This window comes from Balaenoptera ricei, chromosome 14 (assembly GCF_028023285.1).
Source record: "Balaenoptera ricei isolate mBalRic1 chromosome 14, mBalRic1.hap2, whole genome shotgun sequence".
NCBI lineage: Eukaryota > Metazoa > Chordata > Mammalia > Artiodactyla > Balaenopteridae > Balaenoptera > Balaenoptera ricei.
Window position 1 is genome coordinate 47,488,175 of NC_082652.1, and position 21,118 is coordinate 47,509,292.

The 21,118-nt window shown below is 40.2% G+C and overlaps 1 protein-coding gene across 1 annotated transcript; it reads right to left on the reverse strand.

Annotated features, from left to right (window-relative positions):
* Positions 1 to 6,760: 6,760 nt before the first annotated feature.
* LOC132347350 (peptidyl-prolyl cis-trans isomerase A-like) lies at positions 6,761 to 20,907 on the reverse strand. The gene is made up of 3 exons (XM_059893787.1): positions 20,719 to 20,907; positions 19,680 to 19,726; positions 6,761 to 7,350 (listed from the first exon to the last, which is right to left on the reverse strand). The coding sequence occupies exons 1-3, from the start codon at positions 20,905 to 20,907 to the stop codon at positions 6,792 to 6,794; spliced, it is 795 nt and encodes a 264-aa protein (XP_059749770.1). The 3' UTR covers positions 6,761 to 6,791.
* Between the last annotated feature and the right edge of the window lie 211 nt (positions 20,908 to 21,118).

Sequence of the window (21,118 nt, forward strand, 5' to 3'; positions counted from 1 at the left end):
TGGTTATGGTCATGGTTTCACAGGTTTACACTTATCTGCAAGCTCATCAAGATGTATATATTAAATAAGAACAGCTTTTTGTAGGTCAATCATACCTCAATTTTAAAAATAATTTCTTTTAAGTATGTGCCTTTGTTATAATTGATGGGTAAACAAGGTAGAAAAGACACATGGAGAATCTAAGAGTAGCTAAATTGTTCCACATGAGAAAGAGCTTGGAGATACCCATGGAGAAGAAATCTGGGGAACAGAGAGAGTAGGAAGAGCTTGATGAAGCTGGGACTGGGAGTCAAGAGGAGAAAACTAGTTTGGTGGGAAAGAGCAGCGTGTATGGGCTTCCCTGGCTGCACAGTGGTTAAGAATCCGCCTGCCAATGCAGGGGACACGGGTTCGATCCCTGGTCTGGGAAGATCCCACGTGCCGTGGAGCAGCTAAGCCCATGCGTCACAACTACTGAGCCTGCGCTCCAGAGCCCACAAGCCACAACTACTGAGCCTGCGTGCCACAACTACTGAAGCCCACGCGCCTAGAGGCAGTGTTCTGCAACAAGAGAAGCCACCGCAATGAGAAGCCCGCGCACCACAACTAAGAGTTGTCCCCGCTCGGCACAACTAGAGAAAGACCACGTGCAGCAACGAAGACACACACAGACAAAAAAATAAATAAATAAATAAATAAATAAATAATGAATAATTTTTTTTAAAAAAAAGAGCAGCGTGTAGAATAGAAAGACAGGGGAGGGAGTAGATAGGAGAGCTACTGTGGAGAGTGGAAGAGTTATCTAAATACTAGTATTAGTATTTAAATTAAATACAATTATATTTAAATTAAATACAATTATATTAAAATTAAATTCAATTATATGAAAATGCAATATATATTCCAGTTTCCAGATTCTCAAGAAATGTTTGGTAAAGGCAAACACTGGAGCCCAGTTTGTGTTTCTTTTGTATGTGTAACCATTCAGAAACTGGCCTCGTGAGGGACGGGACTTTTAGGTCCCACTGGCTGAGCTCCAATGTTCAGATGCCAGGAAATGTGTACATGGTGGTTGTCCTTTAAACACCGTAACAACATGGATGAAACTGGAGGGCATTATGCTGAATGAAATAAGCCAGGCAAAGACAAACACTGCATGGTATCACTTGTATGTGGAATCTAAAAAAGCAAGGAAAGAAAAAAAAATCAAACTCATAGAAACAGAGTAGAAGAGTGGTTGCCAGGAGCTGGGGGCCGGGCAAAGAGGGACAGCTTGGTAAAAGGGCACAAGCTTTCAGTATAAGATGAATAAGGTCTGAGGATTTAATGTAAAACATGGTGACTAGAGTGGATAATACTGTATTACATAATTGAAATTTGCTAAAAGAATAGAACTTAAATGTTCTCACCAAAAATGCAAAAGTGAAATGATGGTGATGGATGTGCTCATTAACTCGATGTGGGGAATCCTTTCACAAGGTATATGTATATCATCACATTGTACACATTGGAAATATTTGAGAAAAAGAATAATATTAAGTATGAGGGACAATTTTAAAAATTTAAAGCATTTATAGAAAAATATTAAAAAATTTTAAATACAAAATAAAAGCAGTAAAGATTGCAAGTCTAAGTCATCCTTCAATAAAAATGTCAGGTTAGAAATATTTCAGTTTTTTAAAAAAGCAGCATCCCCCCAAAAAAAACCCTTGTAATAAAAATATTTCTAAGAAAAAAAAGAAAGAAAATGTCAGCTGGTAGACTCTAAATTCACCCTGAGAGGCTCTGACAGCAAATGGGATGAAATTTGGTGTCTAAAGATAGAAACTTTGATCATAGTTATCAGCATAACCAGTCAAGAAGAAAAAGAGACCTCAAAGAGTAGAGGAAATAAAATGGATAAAATAAAGTAAGATTATTATATCCAGACAGTGAAACCATTTGAGAAAAATCAAAATAACAGATCAAGACCAGAAAGGAAGAATTCGATATTTGAAAGGAAATAGTAGCCAAAATATCAAAATAGGATCAACATTATAAATGTTAGCTAGACTCCATTTCCAAACTAGAAAGATATTGGGAGAAATGCAAAAGGTGAGATAAAAAGAAAAGGGAATTATAACAATAGTTTCCTGACTTGAAACCCTGTCATTAGTAGATGCCATATTAGGTAACTTCTTCGGCATTTTATTTCATTAATAACTCAAAACAACCACTTGCAGTAAATATTACACCATTTTTCAGATGAAAATCCCAAGGGTCACTTCCTTGATATCATATAGCTTTGTAGTAGTGGAGTTAAGATTTGAAAACAGATGAATCATTCTAAAGCTGGTGTTCCTTACTGCTTATGATCTATACTGTTATTTTGGTGTGTTGTTATAGGAATACCTGGGTGAGGTTTATTGCCATGAACTACAGATTCTGATGGGAAGAAAAAGGTTTTCCCTAGCTCACAAATATCAGGCACCACTGAACCGACAGAAGGTTAACTAAGCCTCATGATGCTAGATGAACTCAGAGACATAATCAAAACCTAATCAAAACATAAAATTAGTCTGAATAAACTCCCACAAAATGACTGCCTAATATGTGAGAAGACTTCCTTTTAAACAAGCATGGCAATAGCTTCTAAATAAGCCAGATAAAATTAAAACCAGACTAATCCAAGGATAACTAAAAGCCAACAAATCCCTGGATATTAAAAGGTAGAGACACTACAGGTGTTTCTTACATCACTAACCTCCTGCAAGTGTACCATGAAGATGTGCTCCCAGTTGTTTTCCTAATGAAATGTTACTGAAATGTCTTTTAAATTATCATTTTTTTTCAAATTAGAATACACATACCGGGGCTTCCCTGGTGGCGCAGTGGTTGAGAATCTGCCTGCCAATGCAGGGGACACGGGTTTGAGCCCTGGTCTGGGAAGATCCCACATGCCGCGGAGCAACTAGGCCCGAGAGCCACAACTACTGAGCCTGCGCGTCTGGAGCCTGTGCTCCGCAACAAGAGAGGCCACGATAGTGAGAGGCCCGCGCACCGCGATGAAGAGTGGCCCCCGCTCGCCGCAACTAGAGAAAGCCCTAGCACAGAAACGAAGACCCAACATAGCAATCAATCAATCAATCAGTCAAATAAATCTTTAAAAAAAAAAAAAAAAGAATACACATACCAAGAAAAGAGGATTTTAGTGCAATCTTTCAGGAAAACAAAACAAACATTATATCCAGGAGCACAAAAGCTGGGAGTTCATAATCAGCCACTTAAGCCTTGGAATATTTTCTTTAAAAAAAAAAAAAAGTGATGGTAAGGAAAAGATGAGTAAAAGGTTAAAAATTCTATATACTGCATATAATTCACTTGGGGAAAAAATTGTCAGGATTTAAGAGGCATAAATTAAATAACCTTGAAGCCCATTTTGCCCTAGAACTATCGGGATGTTTTCAGGGAGCATCAGATGCTTATGTTTCCTGTGTGTGTATAAGAGATGAGCGGAAACAAAAATAACCTCCCTCCCAGGAACAGTGGAAGACATCAGCCGCAAAGTAGGTCACAGCCCCGGGCTACACCGCCCACTGATGTGCGCTACCCACTGTAAATGGAATCAAATGACAGGCTTTCTTGGGATCAAATGATGGCGTTTCACTGCCCATTCCACTAACACATTCCTATAGTGAACTGCTCCTGAATGAATCCTATAAACCCCTGAGTCCTCTTTAAGTTTTAGTGAAAAGAAATAAAACCTTTTCACAGAAGGAGAAAGGAGTTTCCAACACTCATACTAAGACTGATTTTGGTAGCAATGATTTTCATTCGAAATTTAATTGCTGTGTATTCAAATAGTAGCCCTGCTGGGGGCTGAAAGGATATACTTGTTTTCTTTGGTTTGGTTTGCTTTGCTTTTTCTCCGACATTGATACTGATTTCTCACTTTTACTATGGCCCTTCTGTCGAGATGTTGGCAATCAGATTGCTGTGAAAAACAGAATTAAAGAGAGATGTTCACAGTCTCATGAGTGAGAGAACATTGCCTACTCTCCATCTATCCTCCACACTAGAGCCAAGGTGATCATCTTCCTAACAAACCTAACCACCTTTTCTCCCTGCTTAAATCTTTAAATGATTTTCCACCTGAAAGATAAAGGTCCTTCATGATCTGATGTCTCCCTACCCTTGGGCCTATCTGCCAACACATTTCAAAAGGCACCCCTTGCACCAGCCGCATAACAAACTACTCATGGTCTCCAGAATTAAGCTGACACTTAATCACATGCTAGCTGACACTTCTTTGCCTTATATTGTTATTCCCTCTGCCTAAAATGTCCTTCCTTCTACCTCCTACTTAGCTTCTGGGAGCTTTTCCTAAATCCTCAATCTAAACGAGGACCCCTTCTCCCCATCACACTCTATACACACCACAGCATGGCCCGTGGCACACTCTACTGTATCCACAGTTCACTTTGTTTAGTTTTGTGAAGACACAGTCCACTTCTCATGCAGCTATGTATCCCCAAGGTCTCAGCACTTGCTTAGGTCTTCATCTGCTGAAGAATGTTGATGGTTCCTGTATTACCCATGGGTTGTGGTTGTGAAAGAAAAAATACAAGCTGATGCAAGCAAATCTTGGGGGTAAAGAAAAGAAAGGAAAGGAAAGGAAAAGAAGGAAAGGAAAGGAAAGGAAGGAAAGGAAGGAAAAGAAAGGAAAGGAAGGAAAGGAAAGGAAAGGAGGAAGGAAGGAAGGAAGAAAGGAAGGAAGGAAGGAAGGAAGGAAGGGAGAAGAAAGGGAGGGAGGGAGGGAGAAAGAAAGAAAGGAAGGAAGAAAGGAAGGAAGGAAGGAAGGAAAGAAAGAAAGAAAAAGAAAGAAAGGAAGGAAGGAAGGAAGGAAGGAAGGAAGGAAGGAAGGAAGGAAGAAAGAGAAAGAAAGAAGGAAGGGAGGAAAAGAAAGAAAAGGCTGTCAGGCCTGGCTAGATGCAGACTCACATATGTCAGCAGGAGCTGTCTGTCTCCTTCCTTCGATTGCATAGTCCTGTGTTGGCTCTCTCTCTGTGGTGGAATGATGGCCAACAGCAGCTTCAGGTGTAAAACCTGTTGGTTTGGCTACTCCATCTGACACAGATTCTCTTTTCTAATAGTTCCAGAAAAGCCTTGGGGTTGAGACTCCCTGGCCTACCTTGTGTCACATATCCCACCTGAACCAGTGACTCTGGCCGTGAGAATGGAACGCACTGATTGTCCATGCCTGATTATCAGACCCACCCTGAAAAGGAGGTGGGAGGTGAGAGAGAGCATCGGCCTCATCCAGACCTTGAGCAGAGGGCAGTGGTGTGCAGAGGTCAACACCACAGGTGCTGGAGCTTGGCTGCTGGGTTTAGATCCATGCTGACCAGCTATGTGAACTTGGGCAAGTTACTTAATCTCAGTTTTGTAAGTGGGGCTCATAGGAAATGTCAACACCTATAATAACCCAGCTCTGTCTTTCTTGCAATGCAAGATATCCACAGCATACTTTCTCTCCTTCTAGACCACAAGTCAGAAATCATTTTACCCAGAATGTTCTTAATCAGAAAAGTGCAATAACTTTGGAGCATTCTTGATGTTGTTGGCAAGAGAGGAAAAAAGAGAGAAAAATATATATATACCAGCTGTGTCAGAGTTCCAGCTCAATATCTCCACTGTTCATGGACATTTCCCCATGCAAGACGGCAACTGAAGAAAATCCAAGCAGGATGCCCTCGGATGACATTGTTCAAAGATTTAAGGAAATCTCTTTGTACCACTTTATAAGGGAGGAGGACGTTTCCCTGGAGCCCCTAGAAGACTTTCTCTGATCTCTCCTTGGTCACATACCTACCCCCGGTCAGTCACCGACAAAGAAAATGGAATCCCCCCATTAGCTGAGACCAGCCTCGGCACATGGCACTCAGAGCAAATTTAGTGGCCATAAACAAAATGTACATGAATGAGCTGTGGCTGTGTTCCAAGAAGACTTAATTTATTGACATTGAAATTTGAATTTCATATAATTTTATGGGTATGATATGTTATTCTTATTTTGATTTTTTTCCCATTTAAAAATGTAAAAACCATTCTTAGTTCACAAAGAATGCAAGCTACAAAACAGGGGTCGGGCTGGATTTGGCCCATGGGCTGTGGCTTGCCAGCCCCTGCTGTATGTGTAACCAGACCCAAGTAGGTCCAAAAGGTACAGCGAACTGTCCGAACACAGCCAGTGGCTCAGGCTCCCATGGGGCCTACTCCTGCTGCTTTCCCTTCTCTCCTTCAATCTTCTCTGTGATGAGTTAACTGAAGAGAAGAAGATGTGGGCGGAGCTGCAGGGTGTGGTAGCTCCAGGAAGATGTGGATGGCAGCTGCATCGCAACCCCACTGCGTCGAATTTGTGGATCTGGAAAAGACTTTACACAGCCCTGCAGTCCAGTGTTTCTCAAACTTCAGCCTGTGTAATAATCTCCTGCGGTGCCTGTTCATTTTATTTTAAATTTTTACTTTTTAAATGCAGTATAGTTGATCTGTGGTGCCTGTTTAAAATACAGATTCCAGGCCCTGCCCCTGTGTTCTAATTCAGTAGATCTGGGTAGGACCTACGGATGTGCTTTTTTTTTTTTTGGTTGTTTAGTTTTTATTTCGTAACCGTAAACTTAACTTTGCAATTCAGCTAAACTTGGAGGGGGATTAGGAAAATACGGAACCCAAAGAAGTGCAATGAGAACACAAAGATTATAGGATATTTTGAGCAGACGGGGATGAAGGGGTGCTCTCTGGTGGTTAAGATAGAACACAAGTCAAATTTATTGTTAGCTTTGTCCACAGTCAGCAATGGTGATCTTCTTGCTGGCCTTGCCATTCCTGGACCCAAAGCGCTCCATGGCTCCCACAATATTCATGCCCTCTTTCACCTTGCCAAAGACCACATGCTTGCCCTCCAACCACTCAGTCTCGGCAGTGCAGATGAAAAACTGGGAACCGTTTGTGTTGGGGCCAGCATTTGCCATGGACAAGATGCCAGGACCCGTATGCTTCAGGAGGAAATTCTCATCATCAAATTTCTCCCCAGAGATGGACTTGCCACCAGTGCCACCATGGCGTGTGCAGTCACCACCCTGGCACATAAATCCCGGAATTATTCTGTGAAAGCAGGAACCTTTATAACCAAAGCCTTTCTCCCCAGTGCTCAGAGCACGAAAGTTTTCTGCTGTCTTTGGAACTTTGTCTGCAAACAGCTCGAAGGAGACGCGGCCCCAGGGCTCGCCGCCACCGGCGATGTCAGAGAACACGGTAGGGTTGACTGTGGTTGGGCAGCGCGGGAGGTTCCGGGGTGGCGGCGTCTGCAAAAAAGCCTGGATGTGCTTTTTTCTTTTTTTTTTTCAGCTTTATTGAAGTATAACTGGCAATTAAATTGTAAGATATAATTTGATATATGTATGTACTGTAAAATGATACCCCCGTGGAGTTAAACATCTATCACCTCACATATTTACCTGTGTGTGTGTGTGGTGAAAATATTTAAGTTCTACTCTCATAGCAAATTTCAATTATACGATACAGTGTTATCTACTATAGTCACTGGATATGCATTTTTAGTAAGCCTGTGACTCTGATGGGGCCCCTATCAGTCAGAAAGTTAGTGGCAGAGCTGGGACTAGAATCCTGAGTGATCTTTCAATTAGCACACTGTCTGCTAATTGAAAAGGTTAAATGTGAATAGAAGCAAAAGAGACACTGATTTTGATTCTGAATGAAACTCCACGACTGAGCTCTACACGGGGCAAACCCAACGGTCAAATGCAGATACCACCTTCCCTGCCCTATAGGGTTGTGTATCTTACGCAACAAAGCCCAATTTTAGTATGAATCATATGTGTTTCTAACATCTCTTCCTCTGATCAGCATATGAGTATCTTAAAAATAGGAAACTGCGACTCGTTCACCTTTGCAGCTCCCAATGGGAGGGCCCGTCACATAATAGGCTGCCAATAATATTTACTGGGCAAATATTTGGATCAATGTTTCCTTTCTAAAATTATTTCAAAACGGAGAAAAATTTAGAGAGCTAACATTGCATGGTACTTTTAATCAATATTGCATGACAGTTTAATTACAGAAAACAATGTAATAATATCCTGCCAAAACTGAGCAATGTGTATCATCAAAGCAACTAAACTAACATGCAAAATAGAGTAGGCAGAGTTAACCAGCATGGCCTCAGCTTGGGAATTATTTAATTAGAAACATGTTTTTAATGAATTCCAATGTTAAACAAAGTCACCAATGATGCAATGTTTTATTTGAAGCACTAACACTCTCTTTCAAGCCAGAACTCCAGATCCTCTTTCCTTACAATTGTTAATATTTACATTTTTAATGGAATCCCTATTTGGGAAATTGACAACGTAGTGAACATGAAGGGTAAGCCTCTGAGATGCTACTCCAGGAGACTCGGTCAATGGCATTACAGGGACACATCCAGGACCCGTGTAAAGGGAAACTCTATTTATAACGCAGACCCCGACAGGAGTGACTCTTCCCCACAAAAAATATAATTAGACTTGGAAATAGAATAAAGAGGAAGCACAGACATGAGAAGACCGTGACCTTGAGCAGCCACTCCTTGAGCAGCTATAGAAGCAGATAACCAGAATTTTGAAAAGTATATTGGACAGAAGCAAAGACCTCTTGGTAAAACTGAGATAAAGATTCAATTCCTAAGGTACTGATAAATGTTGATATTTGCAGATGTCAAGGCTAAGAATTGTCTGCAAATACAAATCCACAATCTCTTCTTTGAAAACAGCTGTGTTTCAGGATTCAGAATGTTTCAGATTTTGAAAAGGAATACAGTGAAAACTCAACAAATGTAAAACGTTCCCAGCAGGAACTGTAGCAATGTCTCATAATCAAACACATTAAAACTTCTGCCACAGGGGTTCCCTGGTGGCTCAGCAGTTAAGAATCTGCCTGCCAATAAAGCAGATAAAATCCTGGTCCTGTTCATTAAGGCAGAATGGTGAACGGTGCAGTGCTGGAGCTGGTTCATATTGGCCCACGAGGGCTCATTGTCAAATTTTCAGGAATTTTTTTTTTTTTTTTTTTTTGGCCGTGCCACACAGCTTGTGGGATTTTAGTTCCCCGACCAGGGATTGAACCCAGGCCCTCTGCAGTGAGAGCTCGGAGTTCTAATCACTGGACCACCAGGGAATTCCCAAAATTTACAGGAATTTTGACAACTGATTGTTGAAACTCAGCCATTATTTAAAAATTAAATTATGTCAACTTAAAATTAAATTTATTTTATTAAAATCAAATATAATAAATACTCAAAACTCAAAAAAAAAAGAATCCGCCTGCCAGTGCAGGGGACACGGGTTGGAGCCCTGGTCCAGGAAGATCCCACATGCTGCAGAGCAACTAAGCTCGTGTGCCACAACTACTGAGCCTGTGTTCTAGAGCCCGTGAGCCACAACTGCTCAAGCCCACATGCCTAGAGCCCGTGCTCCGCAACGAGAAGCCACCACAATGAGAAGCCTGCACACACCGCAAGGAAGAGTAGCCCACACTCGCCACAACTAGAGAAAGCCCGCGCACAGCAATGAAGACCCAATGCAGCCAAAAATAAATTAATTAATTAAAATTAAAAAAAAAAGATTAACTGAGGCAAACAAAGAAAGATAAAATGGCTTCTCAAGCCTCAGGCTCTTCTTCCCCAGCTTTTGTGTCTCAGACTCTGCCTCTGGCACCATCTTCTTCCTTCCCTTCTATGCCACCTACACCTCCTCTCCACCCCCCTGTCCTCCCCAATATGAATTTTCTTGTCAAATTTCCCTTTTCCCCTGAAACTCTCCCCACTCCCTTTTCCTCTGAATTTATCAGAATCTGTTCCTTTAAAATTAAGCCTTCCGAGGATCCAGAGGCTAAACCCTTACTTTCTTATAGTCCCTGGACTAAAGCTGAACTGTGAGCCATAGTCAAAGATTTAGGCAAAGTAACTAAGGATTCTCCAGATTTGCTGAGGGATTTAATAGAGTCATTCAAACTTACCAGCCTCGTTTCTCTGACTTATATCAGCTAGTTCATACGTTTCTCAGTGAAGGTCAGGCCCAACATTGGATGAAAACAGCTCACTGGGAAAATCCTGAATGTCTCTAGAATTACAACTGGGAGACCAGCCCACTAACTCATACATGGTCAGGCTTAAGCACTCACTAGTCGACTTCACTGAGCGATTTCCAGGGCTTTTCCAAAGCCTGTTGATTGGAACAAAATTCAGGCTTGTACACAAAAATCTGACGAACCTGTTCATGACTTCACAATTGACTTCAGATGGTTTTTAAACAAAATTCAGGTCTTCCTTCAAATGTTGATGCCACCTGGGTAGCTTTTAACTCTGGTTATTAATGGGCTGAATTGGGACCTTTCCCTTCTAGTAAAAAGGACCAGAATGGAATGGGAAACTATGTCCACACCAGATTCAGTTAATCTGGCAAAGCAGCTCTCTCTCACTCTAGATGAAAAGGGAGATTGACAAAATTCTTAATCTTCAACTCCAAATGAAAGTCCCTAAATGAAACCAAAACCCTTCTAGTTTCAGCTGTTATTGCAAAGAACCAGGACAATGGAAAAGAGATTGTTCAAAATTCAAATGCTTCAGGCACTTTCAGAGCTCTAATCAGCCTTTCCATCGTCCTCCCAATTCTCAATGACAAGACTCAAAGGAACTGTAGGGGTTCTTCCCAATCCTCTCTCTTAACTGGCTTGGAGAGACATTTCTCCATATTGGGAATGAATCTCTTCCGGTTCTAACTGACACCAGAGCCACACTCTTGGTCCTCAACCCCCCCACTACTATAAAGCAACCCCTGTTCAAATCGTGGGGATCTCTAATGAACCTCAAGAGGTTCCTGTCTCTGAACGTATTCCGTTTTGTTTAGGCTCTTTGAGAGATACACACCCCTTTCTCCTTAGTTCCTCTGCCCCATTTGTTAGGGCAAGACTTCCTAGAGAAGGATTATGCTGGAATTGCTTTCTCCCAAAAGGGGGAATCATTCTAGAACTTAGAGATAAGTCATCAAAGCAGCCAACCTGACTCTGACATATTTTATTTGTTCCATCTCTAACGGTACTAGAGTAGATCTGGAAACACCGATCATTTGTCCCTATTGAATCAGCTACCACCCTCTTTATGGGCAAAATCTCCAAATGATATTGGAAAAATTCACAGCACAATTCCCATCAAGATTCAAATAGATCCCTCAAAACCTCTTCCCAGAATTAATCAACATCCTGTAAGTAAAGAATCCCTTCAAGGCATAAAGCCCATAATAGAAGATCACAAGGCTTAAGTCCTCATCATCCCTAGAATTAATCCTTGTAACACTCCTGTTTTACTGGTGAGAAAACCTAAAGGGTGAGGGTAGAGGTTTGTCTAGGACCTCCCAGCAATAAAAAACCTTGCTATCTCCCCAACAACCTGCTGTTTCTAACCCTCATACATTACTCACATCCATTCCCACCAGAAGCAAATTCTTTACTGTAATCAATTTATGCAGTGCATTCTTTAGTATTTCAGTTGACGAAGCTAGCAATACGTTTTTGCCTTCACTTGGGAAGAAAAACAATTCATCTGGACGGTAATGCTTCAGGGTTTTACTGAGAATCCTTATTTTTTGCAGATCCTGAAGGCTAATCTGTTTGATATAAAGTTCCCTAGAGGTTCTACTTTGTTGTAATAGGTGGATGATTTGCTTCTTTGCTCTTTTTCTCGGGCCTCCTCACAGGAAGACAGCACCCACTTGCTAAAGCTTTTAGCCTTAAAGGGACTTAGGATGGCCAAGGAAAATTGCAGCTTACCCAGACCCAGGTTCAATATCCAGGGCATCTGCTATCAGGATAAGGACTACACCTCGATCTAGATAGGTTTCATGGTGTCCTGAGTTTCCCCAAACCCAAAACTAAGAACCAACTGCGAAGTTTTCTTGGGCTAGTTGGTTATTGCTGAAATTGGATTCCAAGTGTCTCTCTTATGGTCAAACCTCTGTGTTTTACTCAATTATAACAACCCTGAACACAAGTTCATGGGAAGAATCAGACAACATAGTCATCAAGGCCTTAAAGGAGAGTTTGATGAATCCACCCTTGGGCATCCCAATTCTGAATTCCTTTCTTCCTTTTTGTACATGAAAAGGAAGGGACGGTCCTTGGGGTACTCACCCCCAAACACAGGACCACCACTGACCCGTAGAGTACTACAGCCAGCAGCTGGACCCTGTGGCATGGGGATAATAACCCCCTTGCCTTAGAGTCATTACAGCCACTGCCCTTTTGGTGAAGGCCACCAAGGACATCACTGTGGGATCCCCTTTAATCGCTTTTGTACCTCATACAGTAGAAGCCCTCCTGAATTCTCATCACACTCAATATTTCTCAGTCACATGCCTCACCTACTAAGAAGTCCCTTGTTAACTGTTTCTTCCATGACTCTTTTACATTGTCATAACCTTAACCTGGATACTCGTCTCCCCTCCATCACTGACAAAGTCCCTCATGACTCCTTAACACTGACAGATCACCTGACTCCTTTCGAAGATCTGCAGGAAATTCCATTGGGTAATGCTGACTTCTTATGGTTTACTGATGGTTCTTATTTAAAAGGTGACAATGCAAATATTGTGCTGGGTATGTTATTGCTACTCCTTTTGATATCGTTGAATCATTCTAGAACTTAGAGATAAGTTCTCCAACAGGCTGAATTATATGCTCTTACATGGGCTTGTACTTCAGCCAAGGGCAAAACCGCCAACATTTATAACTGATAGTAAATATGTTTTTGGAATAGCCCATGATTTTGGAATGTTGTAGAAGTAATGTGGCTTCCTTACTCCCAGCGGAAATAGAATTTTAAATGGCCCCTATTTCAAGAATTATTGGATGCAATACTTTTACCTGTGTTTTAGCTTTATTATTAAGACTTCAGGGCATTCTAAACTTGACTCTCTGGAAGTTAAGGAAATTCATTTTGCTGACATTTCCTCAAAATAACGCTGCCTTTAAAGAAACCAATATCAGCCAAACCTCTGCCATTGTCCCAAGAGATATTTCCCTAAATGACAACTTAGGAAAACTGGTTAGAACAGTGCAACAACTGACCTCAGAGAAGGAGAAACAAGATTGGAAGTTCAACAATTGTTGGTTTGGTAAAAAGAGAAAGCTCTGGTTTGCACCAAGTAACAACCCAGTCAGTCCTACTGGAGACTCTCAAATTCCCACTCCTCACCATTGTACATGCCTTAAACCATTGGTCTACTGAAAAAATTATAGCATTCATGGACCAATATTGGTGGGGAAACATTAACAAGGCCACAAAGAGTGCCTACCTCACTTGTCCCACTTGTCCAAATACAGCCCAAGAAAGCCTGTTTATACAGCTCCTGGACATTTTAAACTGCCTAATGGACCATTCGAGGTTTGGCAAATGGATTTCATACAACAGCCTCCAACTCATAGATATAAATATGTTTAAGTCGCGGTTTGTATGTTTTCACACTGGAACAAAGTCTTCCCGTGCAGGCAGGCAGCACAAGTCAAGATATACTTTGCAACTTTCAGCTCCACAGAACCGCCAGGTGAGGGCTTGGTCACTTCAAGTCTGGTCCCCTTTGTGGTCTCTATGCCAGTGTCAGACACAGATACGGCTCTCTGTCCTTCCAGACCTTCCAATGGGTAACTAGTAAATAGCTCTCTTTCACACACACACACACACACACACACACACTCATACGCTTACACACAACCAAAATGAGGCATTCATGCATATAACAGAATTTACTGACATTTGGAGTCGACAGAGGTACACAAGACAGCAATTCCAAATCCTAAAAATTAGATGAAACCAGTTCTTAAATTGTTTTTCACTACCTCGTCATGTAATTCAGCTGCCCTCATTCCTCCAACACCATTCTCTTTTCAGAGGTTCCCTTCCTCAGACAATCCACAGAAACTTAACTCCCCTCACTTTATTACCTAGAACAATTATATTCTCCCATGCTCTCTAATAGTATCACAGGGGAAAGAATAGTCTCCAAACTGGGAAATGGAAGAACTTTGTATTTTGCCTCTTTGTTTGGATCCTGAAAAGCATCATTACAGGCAATGGCCTGTTTAAAATTCAGCTGCACTCCCAGGCCCTCCGCTTCTGCCCTCTGCCTGATCCCATTTCACCCTTTCAGGCTGATTGGACTAATCAGCACATCAGCTGGAGGATGAAATTTTGCTATTCCAGTGATCAGCACCATAGACATATCTGCATCATTTGCTTGTAGATGGTTGTTCTTTCTTGTCTGGTAGACAGCATACCTGGCATCTGGGACCAGCCCTCACAGACTTTTTTTGTAACCACTGATAGAGTCGTGATATGAAATGAAACTGCAAATATTTCTTACTTTGAAAAACATTAGCTACTTATGTAATCATTCTTTTTCCCAACTATTTAATACCTTTATTTTCACCGCACTTCTCCCTCTCTTTCTCTCTCTCCTCTTTGAACTTTACTGATTCCCTCGCCCCCTAGAAAATTAATGAACTTAGGCAAAATCACAATCAAATCTGTCTAAGAAATTTTGTTTCACAATGAGCTCTTCTGAATTAACGACCCAAAGGTACCTGAAAAGATGTTCTATGTCATTATTCATGAGGGAAATCCAACTTAAATCCACTACAAGTTACTACTTCACACCTATCAGAATGACTAAATTTAAAAGACTGACCGTTCCAAGTGTTGGTGAGGATGCGGAGGAACTGGACCCTCATACACTGCTGGTGGTGTATAAAATAGTACAGCCACTTTGGAAAACACTGTGTCAGTTTCTTAAATGGTTAAACATACACCTATTCTATGTTCCAGCCACTTCACTCCCAGGCACTTTACCAACAGAAATGAAAATATATGTCCGTTGAAAGACTTGTACACAAATGTTCATAGCTATTAGCTAAAGTTCATTGTGATAGCCAAAATCTGGAAATGACCTAAATGTCCATCTACAGGAGAATGGATAAACTATAGTGTACACAAAAATTGGAATATACTACTCAGCAAGAAGAAGAAATTAGCAGTTGATACAGACAACAACATGGATGAATTTCAATGTAATTATGCTAAGTGAAAAAAAGCAGACAAAAAAGACTATGTACTTATGATTCCACTTATATAAAATCATAGGAAATGCAAACTAATGTATAATGACAGAAAGCAGATAAGTGGTTGCCTTGGGGATAGAGCAGTTGAGGAACAACAGGAAGGAGAAATGACAAAGGGGCCTGGGGAAATCTTGGTGGACGGGGTAAAGAATACATTCATTATCTTGATTCTGATGATGGCTTCACAGGTGTATACACTTGTGTAAAACTTACCAAATTGTACACTCTAAATATGTACAGTTTATTATGTGCCAGTTATACATTAATAAAGTTGTTAAACAAAGATTTTTAAAAGGCTCTCTTCTGTAATCATTCTCTATATGACAATAAAAGAATGTTGTTTGAAAATAGAATTATCTATGTTTAAATCTTTGTTCTATTTTCTTAATATGTTTGGTCTTGTGATAAAACACCAATTGTGTGAGATGTTTATTGTGTTCAACTGAGTAGTTTTAAAAATTGTCTATGAACTGTTTTAATCTACATGTATATTATTTGGTATGAATAGGTGTTGAGCTCTATAAGAGTTCTCAGGAAGTTTAGAAAATGACACTTGTCATTGACCATAAGGTTGAATTGTGCCCCTCCCCCCCCCCAAAAAAAATTGATATGTTGAACTGCTAAACCCTAGTACCTCAGAATGTCACCTTAGTTGGAGTCAGGGTCTTTACAAAGGTAATCAAGTTAAAATGATGTCATTAGGCGGGGCCCTAATCCAATATGACTGGTATCCTTATAAAAAGGGGAAATTTGGAGTCATCTACACATGCAGGCAGAATGCCATGTGAACATGAAGATGGCTATCTACAGGCCAAGGCGAAAGGCCTAGAACAGATTCTTCTCTCACAGCCTCTGAAGTAAGCAACCTGCCAAAACCTTATTTCAGACTTCCAGCCTCCAGAACTGTGAGACAATAAAATTTTGTTATTTGAGCCAGCCATTTGTGAAACTTTGTTATAGCAGCCCTAGCAAATCAATTTAATACTACTGTGTAGAAGAAAGACAATGTTCTCATCTGGAATTTGTGACCAGTAATGGCATTTCTGAAAGAATCTGTGAGGAAAATATCACTTGGACCCCTCAGGGTAAGAAGCTAATTGTGCCAAAAGATATATATTTGACTTAAGGAGATTATTAACTCCTTAACTAAACTATAAGGAAAAGAATGTTGGTGAGCAATAGCTGACCACATTTGGTTCCTGTTAGAAGTTTCTTGAGGGGCTACTAGGGGAAGAGGCTCTGGAAAATAAGAAGAGAAAGGGCATCAGCTGACAGAACTTTGACTTATGAAGAAACATACTGATATTTTCAAGGAAGTTATTTTTCAACTATGTGAATGTAAATGTTAGATAACAGATACTACTATACAACAGGCTTATTGTGATTTGTTCCCCTATGTATTTCATATATCATTATATTACATTATTTGTTTATAAGTATACTGTTTAACTTACAATATACTCATGTAAAAAAATCATAATTAAAAACTACTGATTACCAAAAATCAGATTGCATTATATTTATACACAAGGAGAGTCAGAGACACAATGAAAGTAAAATCCAAAGTTACAAATATGGCATTTACACCCATGATTTTATTAATTTTGCTCATTAATGTTTAAAATAGTTAACGTAGATAAAATTGTTAAAATAATAAAAACTCAACATAGATGGAAATAATAAAGACCTTGTAAATGGAGAGCTTCATGGCAGCTGATTCTGTGTTTTTTTTTTTTATGAGTACAGCATTTAATGTAGCATCAAAAATATTAAATATCTGGGAATAATCTGACAAACGTGAATACCTCTAACAAAACTACAAAACGTTATTTTAAAAGGCTAAAGAAGAACTGAGCAAATGGAGGAATATATCATGTCCATGGATTACAAAACAATAGTGTAAAGATATCAATTCTCACCAAATTTATTTATAAATTCAGTTCAATCACTGTATGTGTGTGGAAATTGACAAGTGAATCCTAAAATTTGTTTGTAAATGCAAAAATGGCAGCTGATTCTTAAGAGGACTGTTCTATTCTGTTTTTACCCCACTTTCAGAGGTACCTGGGAGCTATGCGAATGCTAATCACGGCTCTTGTTGAAACAAGAAATTCAGCCTCATGGCAGAATCTATAAGAGAAAATCTATCAGGTAGTTCAAAACAGTAGCCATTAAATTTATGAGACACTTAATGTAACTGCTCTCCAATACATTTCTATGAATCTCATTTTCTCTGTATGGTAGTCAATGACTTTTGTTTGAAAAGTGCAGCAGAACATTTCAAAGTACTGTCTGCTTCTTCCTCCCTACAACCAGTTTGCTTCTGTTCTTGGAGTATTGCTCTGAACGGGAAAAAAATGAAACCAAGAAACATCCAGAACCTTCTCTCAATCAAGTGGCCACTTTAGTCACTCCCCATGCTCATAGGGATATCGAAAAAAGGAAGGGAAGGGAAGGGAAGGGAAAAGGAAGTTCTAACTTGCATCTGCTCTGGTCGTTCCTAGAGGCTAGTGTAGTTTGGGCCCAGCCTGGGTTTTCCAAGAAGTCTGAATGCAATAGGATTTGATGAATCCCAGGAAAGAATCATACCCAAATTTCCTCTTACCTGGGTCTGCTATGATGAATGGATTTTCCACTCTGAAAGAAAAATTATTTTTGTTAAAATGTTGTCCTTTTATAAAATGTAAAATATCCCAAGAAAACTAACACCAAGCAAAGATCCAGATTTAATACCTTAGTTGATCAATGATAACTGACAGAAGATACTGACTGGATGGAAAGATGCCCATTCATGCTTTATATCTGGCTAGAGCAGGGTTTCTCCACCTTACTACTACAGACATCTGGACCTGGATAATTCTTTGGAGTCAAGTGAGGGGAGGGAGCTGTCCTTGCAGGACCAAACATTCAGCAGCATCCTTGGCCTCTAACCACTACATGCCAGTAACAACCCACACAGGGTGACATCCAAAAATGTCTCCAGGGAATCCCCTGGTGGTCCAGTGGTTAGGGTTCGGCACTCTTACTGCCAGGGCCCGGGTTCAATCCCTGGTCAGGGAACTAAGATCCCACAAGCCACACAACGTGGCCCCCCCCAAAAATAAAAATGTCTCCGGACATTGTTAACCGTCTTCTGGGGCCAAAATTGCCCTTGATTGAGAACCACCAGACAAGAGTTTTAGACGAAGTAAAGTTACTGATACAGGCAACAACATGGACGAATCTCAAAAACATTATGAGTGAAAAAAGCCTTGCCCGAAAAGAGCATATATTGTATAATTCCATTTATATGCTGTTCTAGTACAGGCAAAACTAATCTTTGGTGGTAAGAAGTAGAACAGTGGTTGCCTGTAGGTCACAGGGATTAATGGGATGAGACATGAGGGAAATTTCTGAGGTGAAAGTAATGTGCTATATCCTGATCAGAATTTGGGTTATACAGGTGTATGCATACTTAAGATTTGTGCATTTCATTTTACGTACAGGAAAAATAAAACTAAAAAAAAATTGAACTAATGCTATGTATGCTGAAGTATTTAGGGGAAACTATTCAAATGTCTTCAATTTACTTTCAAATGTATCAAAAAAAAAAGATGACTTGATGGATGACTAGAAGATGGGCAGAGAGATGTGTGATAAAGCAAAATGTTGGTGGTAGAATCTAGGTGGTGGTATTGTTTACACAGTAAACAATGTAATGGTATTACAATTGTTCATTGTAAAATTATTTCAACTTTTGTAAATATTAAAAAAAAAAAATGATGTGGCTGGTTAGTGGTGTCAGATGGCCTAAACCAGCAGCTTCATAAATATTCATGCTGATAAAGCCAGTCCTTTGCTCCCTCAGTGCATTCAGGTCTCCACTCAAATTTTACCTTATCAGAGCTATCTCTGACTCTTTCTGTAAAAATAATGCCACAACCCCTCTCAAGCCCCTAATGCTATCTTCTGCATTATTTTACTCTATAGTTCATATTATAACCTGACATACATTTATTTCCTAGTTGCTCATCTCCTTCTGCTAGAACACAAGCTCCATGCAATCAGATTCATTGTTTTATACACTACTGACTCCCCAAAATCTAGAACAATGTCTGACACATAGTAGCAGCTCAATAAATATGTGCTGGATGAAAAAAATGCTGAAAGAACCAAGAAGATTTCTCATGTGCAGTTGCTGTGTGCAAGATGCTGGGCCAAACATAGAAAGTAAGACAGGCTATCATCTCTCTTCTCAACAGATCTTCAGCCTAGTTGGGTGTCACAGGATAGTAATAAATACAATAATAGCAACACACAGTGGCAAATGCAAAGTGCCCAAGGAAAGCTAAACAACAAAACAAGAAAGGGCCTCTTGGAGATGAGATTTAAGCTTTGTCTCAAAGGAACAGTAATGACTTCTTGGTTTCCTTGGAAGGTACACCTGTCACTCTAAATTAATACATTGGGATGCCACTTTTCAGGATTGTTTGATATATCAGTTCTCGTGAATTTACTCAACTTCGCAGATGTTGACATAATTGAGCTTCGGGGAATCACGAAGCTAGAAAAAGCCAATGAAAGAAAGAATTTGAAGACAGGAAATAACTGAGAGAACCGGGTCTCAGAAGAGGGAATATGATGGATATCTCAAGTGGAGGGATTTACCTGGGACAGGAAAAAGCATTTCTTGTTCTGAGCCTGGAGGGAAAGAAGTTGTTTACCAGTATAGAACTGAGTAGATGAAAGACAAGAAGGTAATGGTGTTTATGCTTTCATCATCTCTTTGTAAGAGAGGACCTTGGTCAGAGCCCAAATGTACAGGAAACAGAGGCAATGTCACACAGTGATTAAGAGATTCTGCAGACAGGATGCCTACATTTAAATCTTAGTTCTGGTACTTAGTAGCTGTGTGACCTTGAGCAAGTTATATAACTTCTCTGTGCCTTAATTTCCTCATCTATAAAATGAGGTGAGAAGTAATAATAATAGTATCTACCTCCCAGGGTTGTTATGAGAATTAAATTTAAATGACTTAATACATAAGAAGCGTTTTGAATAGTGACTGACACATATTAAGTGTATTATTATTTGGAGGCTTAAGGTTGGTAAGAGCTACTGTGAGAAACCAGAGCAAGAGGAAGGTAAAATGAAATTCCAGTGATGCTTAAATGAGGTTGAAGACGATGGGTTGATTGTTGTATTAATCTAACGATGTTTAGGGAGGGATAAATTGGGAGATTGGGATTGGCATATACACACTACTATATGTAGATAACTAATGAGAACCTACTGGATAGCACAGGGAACTCTACTCAATACTCTGTAATGACCTATATGGGAAGAGAATCTAAAAAAGAGTGGATATATGTGTATGTATAACTGATGCACTTTGCTGTATACCTGAAACTAACACAACATTGTAAATCAACTATACTCCAATAAAAATTAATTAAAAAAAATAAAGATGTTTAGATTTTCTCAAGAAGAGCTAAGCTACCTAGTGCTGGAGAAGAGAAAGTGAGCTTTAAGACATATCCAAGGTCGAGGGCCTACGAAGTGAGTTGTATGGAACCACAGCAGATCTACAAGCTGAGACTGGTAGGGAGGGAGTAGTTCAATGGGTCGACCTGGTTGTAAAGATGTGAGTCCTGGGAGAGAAGTGTTCCACTTGCTGAAGTCACCCACAGTGACAGCATGAGGAAGGGTGGAGTCAAGACTGGACTCTGGGGTGAGCGTCACCATGTGTAGGGGAGTCTCCTGATGCTCAATCAGTGGTGACAAGGACTGTATGGGGAGTTGATGCGGTCATAGAGAAGGGTCATTAGGGAAGGGTTGTCTAGGGAGGGCAGTTGGTTTCTTTGGGCCTCACAGAGCGGTATTCCTGGGGTTGGGGGAGAAAAGAAGGAGGGTATTGTGAACAAAATTGTGCCCCCAAAATTCATGTTGAAGCCCT

Bases quoted from the DNA above. Each gene is read 5' to 3' on its own strand.
- LOC132347350 (XM_059893787.1), bottom strand. From the start codon at position 20,907: ATGGTGACGCTCACCCCAGAGTCCAGTCTTGACTCCACCCTTCCTCAT. The intron at 19,727-20,718 runs GTAGGCCCTCGA...GGCTTTTTCTAG, and splicing joins GGTTCCATACAACTCACTTC to CTTCGTGATTCCCCGAAGCT. The intron at 7,351-19,679 runs GTAAATTCACGA...AAAAAAAAAAAG, and splicing joins GTCAACATCTGCGAAGTTGA to AAAAAAGCACATCCAGGCTT.